Source organism: Triticum aestivum, chromosome 5A (genome assembly GCF_018294505.1).
Source record: "Triticum aestivum cultivar Chinese Spring chromosome 5A, IWGSC CS RefSeq v2.1, whole genome shotgun sequence".
Lineage (NCBI taxonomy): Eukaryota > Viridiplantae > Streptophyta > Magnoliopsida > Poales > Poaceae > Triticum > Triticum aestivum.
Window position 1 is genome coordinate 326,496,445 of NC_057806.1, and position 9,196 is coordinate 326,505,640.

The window sequence follows — 9,196 nt, forward strand, 5'->3', positions numbered from 1 at the left end:
GAATCATGTACGCATGGACCACCCCCGTCCAAGGGTTGGTCGCGGCAGCCCAAGGGGCCGGGAGCAGCAGCTGCTGCTGCGGCTGGCGGGGCGCCCCCCATCCTGCGCGCCATGCTGTTGCTGTTGCTTCTTGTCGCGGCGCCCCTTGCGGCGACGATCAGGGGCAGGGGGAGGCGGCTGGTAGACGGGCGGCGGAGGCCGCGGCGGCTGCAGCGCCGTGGGAGGAGCGGCGCGGGAGGTGCCCGCAGCGAGAGCCGTGTGCGTGGCCCGGGACTTCACCATCTTCATCCTCCTCTCCTCCAACCGAAGATAGGCCACGACCCGAGGAAAAGTCGGGTCTGGGAGGAAAGTGAGGTTGGAGGCCGCGTTGTCGAACTCCTCGTTCAGACTGGCGGTGAGCGTGCCGAGGAGGAGGTCATTGGAGACCCGCTCCCCGAGGTCGCGAAGTTCGTCAGTAAGTTTCTTAAGGCGCATGCAATAATCGTCAATGGATGAGTCAAGCTGATGGCAACCAAAAAATTCCTGCTGAAGAAACACGCGGCGCTGGAGGGCGTTGTCGAGGAAGAGCCCGTTCAGCTTCACCCACACCGTCTGCGCGTCATCGGTGTCGCAAACGATGGTGTGGAAGATGTCCTTGGAGATGGTTTGGTACAGCCAGCGAGTGATGGTGGCGTCGATGGTCAGCCAGTCGTTGTCCGCGAACATGAGGTCAGAGTCGACGAAGCCATCGACGTGATCAATGAGGTGGTACTCGCGGAAGACGAGGGAGAAGTAGGTCTTTCAGGCGTAGTAGGTGGAGTTGGCATAGTCGAGGATGATGGGCACGCGGGCGAAGATGTCGAGATCGCGGACGACTTCCACCGGGGAAGGGGCCGGACCTTCGAAGGGGTTGGAGGGAAGGGAGGCGGCGGCGTGGGGAGAGGCCATGGAGGCGGCGCGACGACCGAGGGGGGTGGTGGCGGTGCGGCTGGGTAGGGGTGGCGATCGGGGTGGGAGTTGCGATCGAGGGATTGGGAGATCGGGTGGGTGGCGGCGGCTCGGGAGGGAGAGGGGTGGTGGCGGCGGCTCGGGAGGGAGAGGGAGGCGGCTCGGGAGAGGGATGGGGATGGGGAGGCACACGTGGCGGCAGGATGAGGATGCAGCGGTGGCGCGGGTAGATGGCGGTGGCGGCAGCGTTGTGCTGCTGCGGCGGCTAGGAGCGGAAGCTAGGGTTGGATCGGAAGAGAAATTGATACCATGTTGAAGGCAATGCAACTCTCGATGTATTGCATATATAGATACAAAGGCAGCCCTCAACTTTATCTATACAAGAAAACTAGAGGCATGGCCGATAAGAGATTATCCTAACAGATACATGTACATATATGTTCAACAGCCATGAGCTAGGAAGGAAAGGAATTGGCAGCATCATGCCCCGATGAGAGAGAAAATAAATTAGAGCTTGCATAGTGAGGAGTAAGGAAGAAAATGAATTGACGACTTCAGAGCATCTACAGCCAGTCGTCTTAAACTCTTCTTAGACACTCGGGCGGACGGTTTGGTGTGGCGGATAAAAAAACTCCAACCCAAGCGGATATCTCAAACCGACCTCAAACGTCCGGTTTGACCGACACCCCTCATATTTATCCCAAATATGAGGCGGATATGGGGTCCAGGCACGTCCGTCACGTCGGACCCGGTTCATCCTGACCCACCCGACCCCACATACATTCATCTCTATCCGCTCCTCGGACCAAACCCTAACCACTCCGCCACCCAAGCTTCCGTCCGACGATCTCTTACCTTCTCCGGCATGACCGGCAGCAGATCCCTGCCCTACACCTTCGGATTCATTGACCCGGAGCTTGTCCCACGCGGCTTTGAGGAGGAGATGACCGCCCATCTTGCACTGCGCCGCTCTCTGGAGGAGGCCGCTCAACGACAGCGCTCGGACTCCTTCCGTCGGAAATCCACCGTGTCTGCCCAAATGGCGCATAGCCCCGACACGAGGTTTGTCAACGCTGCCTCACCGGAGGTAGTGCGGTCGTCTGGCGTCCGAACATGGCAACGGATGCACAACGCTTCGTTGGCGCGTCGAGGCGGAGGTGAACGCATGGGCGTCGTCCGACGCAAATATGGCATGGCGTGCCTGCCGTGCAAGGTAGCGGGCGTGGGGCGGCAGACGTTGGCGAGGCAGGTTCACATTCTTCGGCGCTACTTAATTGAGATATCCGGTTATGAAAGAGATTATTTGAGACGCGTCCGTTACTCCAGGACGCACCCACGTGCATCCGCATGCATTTGAAGGGGCGGATTTGTTGCATTTCGGTTGTAGATACTCTAATGCCTGCATGGGAGGGAATGGGGTCATGCATCATCTGCTCGTGCGTGTGCACCTGCACACGCTAATTCGGGATTGTGTGTTGTTGTGCAATGAACGATGACCCGTCAGCAGGTCCTGGCCAGGGTTTGAGCGGCGACCACGATGCCCGCAGTCAACAACATGCGGCTACATTAGTGACATGGCGTAGGGTAGCAGTCGACACGAGCATTGATCGCTTCGATTTGCCTCTGCTCGGTCAGATAAATTGATCTGGCTCTCACTCTTGTTTGAAACCTAAACGAAAAGAAAAAAATATCTTGTATAAAATTTGTTTTTTTCAGAAAATATATATGCACTGCATTATGAAGCAAAAAAAATAGTGTATAATGACACATGAAACAGGTTTTGCAAATTTTATCCGCACGGGCATTTATACCTTTTTTATAAATACATGTAACTTTATTAATAATCATAACAATTATAGGTAACCGCTTGGCAGGAGCAGATCGCTATCTGAAAAAAGAACTTATTATAGATACATTAATATGGACTTAAGATTCAAGAAAATATAAAGTAACTCATATGACTAAAAATTATGATGAAATCTCTTGTAAACATCTTCTTCACGGTATCAATCTCTGCTCGAAGAAATACTTCAAAGAATTCAATAAAAAATGTGTAATTAGTTTGAAGCAACGATGTTGCCACTCTTTCACCTGTACGAACACTATTTTTTTGAGAGCGCCTTGAGTCACGGAATACCAGTTGGGCTGCTAATTCAGACCCAAGCCCGGCCTGAGAGACAAACTCGGCCCGGGCTGCCCATGCTCAGGTTTATTGTGAGGGCATGGCCAATGCTCCACGCTGGACAGCTGCTCCGCCCGTCCACGTTGGAGAATCATCTGCCGTGGAGAATCGAGTTAAAAAGACTACTGCCTGCAGACCCAAACGACCTCTTGCAGAGGAGGTAGGCGCAGCAAAGAAAGTGAGGAGAGAGAGAGGATGAGCCAGAGAGGGTTGAGCTCATTTGAGGGAAAGAAAAGAACAGGAAAAGCTGGTGAGTGGCCCCAGGGCGCTGCTGCTTCCGTTGGTTCCATGCTCCCATAGATAGCTGCTCCATACGACTTTATACGCATGCATACATGAGGCTACCGTTTGGTATTGCCACCGTTGTACATGCCCTGAACCAGTAATAAAAAGATAAATAATAAAGGTGGCGCCCGTACGTCCAAAATCCGCAACTTGATGGGAAGGGGATCCATTCCAATAGCTCCGGCAAGACTCCCGACCACCGCCGGCCGTATAGCGTCCACCGTCTCTTTCTCTACATCGGAGTGCCGCAAGGATCTCGCCATCATGGCAGCCACTGCCAACGCATCCTGCCTCCCCGCCTCTTCGCGCCTACCGGCCAGCGGCGCGGGCATCCGGAACAGGGGGAGGCTGCCAATGGCCGCCGTTGGCTGCACTGCCGGACGCGGCGGGGTTCACCTGAGGAGCGCCTGGCCTCTCCTGTGCACCTCCTCCTCCGCTGCGTCCGGAGCACGGGGTAGCGGGAAGATGGAGGACTACAACACCGCCATGAAGCGGATGATGCGGAACCCATACGAATACCACCACGACCTTGGTACGAACTTTTGCTGGCCATATGAATTGTGGGTGTTCTTTGATTGATTGAATGATGTAAGTTCAGTTAGAGCTGGGATAATCCTTTATTCCAAAGAAATGTCGATATTTGTAGGGCTCCATTTGTGAGAAAATGTTGAATTGTGTGTCTCATAGGACTATCGAGCACAAATTGGCGCATTGGTGGCTCGATGCCTATTGTGATGCATCTCAATGTTTGTAGGACCCTCTTAGATGTGATGAACTACACCTGTCCTTGATTAGATGTTGAATTGTTACGGAATCTTGTTATCTTGGCCAAATGAATTGTTCCTTCTAGTGTGCCTACATTTGTGTTAGGTTGTTAGCTCAGCTGATTTTAGATTGTGATTAAGACCATTTGTTAGGCTTTGTTTTCATGGTTGCATGATTTATGTTGGGTAAGTGCTAACATGAATTGGCTCAAAAAAATTGCTAACATGAATGTTCGGTTATAAATGTCATGAAAGCCATAGCAAGGAGACAATGAGTAAGCATGTCGTTTTCTGGGTTGGGTGGCGACCTGGACACATTTTGCATTGATTTCTTCAAATACTGATCTGTTTATTTATCTCAATCTCAATTGGTCTAGTCATGGCAAAGCGATTGATAAAAATGACGGGATGAAAAATTGCTATCTTGAAGACTTTATAATCAGCATATTATTTTTTCTCCTTACATAGCATTTGTTATCTGCATGGTGTATAATTTGGTGGCCAAAAAGAGTAGCATGAACTTTTCTTCTTGGTATATTTGGTAGGTCGATCTTTTATGTTTCACTCTCAAAACTGAATTTAGGATCTGCTTGGTCTAATGGAAAGAGTGGCCAAACTAAATTTAGTTTCATTTTCAAAACTGAATTTAGATTTAAGAAGGACCAAGATATTTTGTTCTGATGTGTGTTGTACCCTCACAGATCACTTTAATGGCATTTTACTAAAATAGAACTGCAGTGTGGCACATGCTTTTGTTATAGTTCAGAATAACCTAAATCTTCATGAAGTAGCAATTTCTATAAAAGGGCAACTTTATATAGGAATAGTTATTGGCCCCTCGTTTGTCACTGAGTATTAGGTTTCCCTCTCTTGCTTTGTTATCATTTTAGAAATGATGAACGAAATATAGTTATTATTTAGAGAGAAAGAGAATTTCCCTCTTGTGCACTGATGAATTAACTATTACATGTGAAACTTAGGTATGAATTATGCTGTCATAAGTGATAGCTTGATTGTTGGCTCGCAACCTCAGAAGCCTGACGATATTGATCACTTGAAAAATGAGGAAAATGTAGCCTATATTCTTTGTCTACAGCAGGACAAGGATATCGAATACTGGGGCATTGATTTTGAAGCTGTTGTCACTAGGTGCAAAGAACTTGGCATTCAGCATATGAGAAGACCAGTGAGTTTCTTATTTATCAACTGAGTGAGTTCATGTTTTGTGCTTCTTTCTTAATTCTGATAACATAAATTACAGTTACTGCCACTCTGCATTCTCTTCACATTTCAAGTGATTTGTAAGTTATAATATCTGGTGTTTCCTTTATTTTGACTAGATAATGTTATTAAGCTAAACATTGATCATAAGGATCTTTAGTCTGTAGAACTAGAATTTTGTGGTGATATCTCTAGAAGTAACACAAAAAGAGAAGGTTAACAAACAAGTAATCTTGAAGAAGCTGAGCTGCAAATCATAAGCAAACTGCAAGCTAAGGGTGTTCTGTTTAGAAGGAAAACTAAGGATATTTACAATTTCTCGTTTGCAGGCAGTAGACTTCGATCCAGATTCGCTGAGGAAACAGTTACCGAAAGCAGTTTCCGCACTAGAATGGGCTATATCACAAGGCAAAGGGCGAGTTTACATCCATTGCACTGCTGGACTTGGTAGAGCGCCTGCGGTTGCAATTTCTTACATGTTCTGGTTCGAGAATATGGACGTAAGCTCATTTCATCTAAATCGTAATATAGTACTAGAAATCATTATCAAGTCATGTTTTCACATGCGTGCTTTACATATAAACCATGATGAAGATATACTATTACTATCCATCTGTTTGCAGCTATATACGGCTTATGAAAAGCTAACCTCCGTAAGACCGTGTGGACCGAGTAAGAAAGCTATCCGCTCTGCAACCTATGATCTAGCTAAGAGTGATCCAAATAAAGAAGCTTTTGAGACCCTGCCGGAGCGTGCTTTCGAGGGAATATCAGTTTCAGAGAGGAAGTTAATACAAGACCGTGTCCGTTCCCTCCACAAGGCATGAGAAAGAAAAGGGAAAACATCACGAGAGGTGACGTGTTTTTATTGTCAGTTATTGACCACACACCAATGTATATCATTCCTACTCTTATGTTCTTTTTTACACTGCAGCTGGACAGGGGACGAGGTAAACTTTTGCTATATGATAGACCTGATTGCTAGATTTCTACAAGCTGCTGGAAAGTAAGAGGTTTGAGCCAAGCTATTCTCAGAATAAAGCTTAAGACCGACCTTGTTGTTGGTTGGTATTGTAATAAAAAGAAAATAAAGATGCATGAAAAGATGTTATCTACCACATATGGTGAACTTGGATGCAGTTTACCACATCTTTTCGGTCAGAGGTCATTTAAGGTGTTTGAAGATCAATGCATCAATATAGATGTCATGTACTTATCATTATAATCATGTTGTTCCGGGAATATTGGTTCATGTATTTAGTCATTGATGGCAACAGATTGAAACTATTACTCAAAAGTACAAGCATATATCATGTCGTCGCCAATTGTCATGCATATGCTCATTTTGGCTGTGCGGTAAAGTTTATCGTGTTACATTCACGGATGAAATAAAGTTTCTTTTGTATTTGCACGAAATCTTAGTGTTAAACTATGCTGATAGTGTTCTTTGCTGTGGTGAACCTTTTTTTGTCAGCTTGATCACACTCTTCTCGTTGAAAGCTGAACAGTTAAATGCAATCTGCTCTTTTATATATGTATAGTTTTCAATGGAAAAGTACATCTCTTACAAGGCACATGATGCACTGACCAATCTAGGTCAGCTGTATGGTAAGTTGGTTACTAGTTTCCGGCACAGGTGATGCAGCCTATATACTTTTTTTCATGACTGCATCTGAATTCAAGACATATAGCATCATCTGCCAATAAGCATAAATTAACTTGAGATAGTTAATTATAACTGAATCCCCGATCCGGTTGGCATCAATCAAGGTGTCAATGCTGCATGAAAAACAAGATAGAACATCAGACAAACACAACCAATTAGTAGGTCATAATTCTGAAATTTTTTTCAAAGAATAAATGTTGAACAGAATTAATTGCCTGATGAAGCTGGCGTCATCCAGGAGTCGGGGATGCGCGAGACCACGGGTGGCGTTGGCTGTCCAGCTGCAAATCATTTGAGCCTCAATTCAAATTCAAACTCAAGAGAAATTCATATTCAAATTCAAAGTCAAAAGAGCAATGTGGGTACGTACTGAAGCAGATGAAGAGGACTTGAGGGGGGAGGACGACGCCGCAGGAGATGGGGAGGTACATCATGCGGACGGGGTCGATGGGCTTGGGCAGCATGCGGTTCACGTCGCCGAGGATGACCGGGCACAGGCACCGCAGCGAGCGGTCGTCCACCGCCGCCGTGCTGTTGAGGAACATGCCCAGCCCGCTGCAGCACTCGCTCTGCGGCGTCGGGGTGTCCGGCTCGCTCCCCGTCAGGAACGACGCGCACGTCATCAGCCCCGCCAGCGGCGTCACGCAGTCCGCCGGCGACGACGCCGACCCGCCGCCGTTGCCCGGCTGCTGCAGGCCTGGGAACCCGGGCAGCGGCTGCAGCGCCGGCTGCGAAGGCGCCCCGCTGCTGACGCACGGTGGGCTAATAGCGGGCGACGACTGCAACGGCGGCGGCGGCGACGGCGGCGGCGAGGACGGCTTGAAGCGAGACGCTGGCGGCGACGCTACCCTGCCCCCGGGCACCCCCGGGAAGCCAGGGTTGCGCTGCCTGCCGCCCGGGAACCCCGGGAACCGAAGCTCGTCTTCGTCGGCCCCGCCGCTCCTCGCCGCCGCCTCCGACGACTGCGCCGCCAGCACCATCGCAGCCACCGCCATCACGACCAGCGCGCGCCTCGACCACACCAACGATGACGCCATCGATCGCCTTCTCGACCACCAAGGACAGATGACAGGAGCGGAAGATCGACGAAGCTACACTGGCTAGTCGCCGCCGCTGTACGATGACAGGAGTAATCCGGCGAGCTTCTCGATTTATAGCTTGAAGCCCACCGATTATCGTATCGAAATTACAAGTGACTGGCAGAAAGATCATGCGCGGGGCATTGCTCTAGTCTAAGGTCGGATCTTGGAGCGCCGCGCCAAGCGAGGCGTCTGCATGTAGGTGGACGTGTTCAAGAAACAAGGCATTATGAAAGTGGAAAGCAGGTGCATGTCATTGTGGAGTTAGGAACATCACTTGCTCTGCAAATCATTTACGGGTTATTTGGAAAAAATAGTATTCCTTTTTTGAGCAAAAAAGATATCTATACTATTTTTAAAAAATAGCTTTGTAAGGATTTTTATGCACATGCCCACTTTGTTTTGCGAAATTAATTCTTGTAGGAGTATTACTCGATCAAAGTACAATCACGCTTAACAGCGTCTAAACTCTAAAACAACCTTTGGTCCTGACCCAGGCCATACTGCAGTTTGACCTTGAGTCCTCCAAAGTTTGCCAAAATACGACTAGAAGAATTAGGCCAACTCCACCGCGCAATCCCAAACGGACGTCCGTTTTGTCTGGGTTCTATCCGTTTGGATAGGGATTTGGGGTCGTGTCCGGGCGTGTCCTGGGATGCGGTGGCCATGCGGCTAGCGTGCGGACGCATCCTTTTGCCCCATCCTGTCCGTCAGGGCCAAAAATGCCCAAATTTTCATCAAAACTAGTTTCCAACCCAAATATTTGTCTGAAAATTAAAATAATTTTACAACCCAATTAAAATTGTCTTTAATAAAATAGTTTTACAACCAAATCGAAATTGTCTTGACTAAACATAAAATGGACCAATACATCTATTGGTTGCCAATGTGATCCCACACGTGCTCAACCAAGTCATTTTGAGGATTCAAATGAGTGTGCCAATCACGCATCTCACGGTGGAATTGGGCAAACTGTTCAAATGTGGCCGGGTCTTGGTGTAGGGGCTCAATATTTTCACCTTGATAGTCAAATCCTTGATCGAAGATACTCTCATCACGCTCGTCCTCGATG

General features: G+C 48.3%; 2 protein-coding genes across 2 annotated transcripts; one reads left to right on the forward strand and one right to left on the reverse strand.

Annotated features, from left to right (window-relative positions):
* The first annotated feature begins 3,517 nt into the window (after positions 1-3,517).
* On the forward strand, positions 3,518-6,784 carry LOC123103172 (phosphoglucan phosphatase LSF2, chloroplastic). Its single transcript, XM_044524670.1, has 5 exons — positions 3,518-3,926; positions 5,139-5,344; positions 5,709-5,879; positions 6,003-6,233; positions 6,314-6,784. Exons 1-4 carry the CDS (start codon positions 3,548-3,550, stop codon positions 6,204-6,206), a joined length of 960 nt encoding a protein of 319 aa, XP_044380605.1. The 5' UTR covers positions 3,518-3,547; the 3' UTR covers positions 6,207-6,233; positions 6,314-6,784.
* A 103-nt stretch (positions 6,785-6,887) lies between these two features.
* Positions 6,888-8,177, reverse strand: LOC123103173 (leucine-rich repeat extensin-like protein 5). The gene is made up of 3 exons (XM_044524671.1): positions 7,416-8,177; positions 7,261-7,326; positions 6,888-7,158 (listed from the first exon to the last, which is right to left on the reverse strand). The coding sequence occupies exons 1-3, from the start codon at positions 8,080-8,082 to the stop codon at positions 7,145-7,147; spliced, it is 747 nt and encodes a 248-aa protein (XP_044380606.1). The 5' UTR covers positions 8,083-8,177; the 3' UTR covers positions 6,888-7,144.
* Between the last annotated feature and the right edge of the window lie 1,019 nt (positions 8,178-9,196).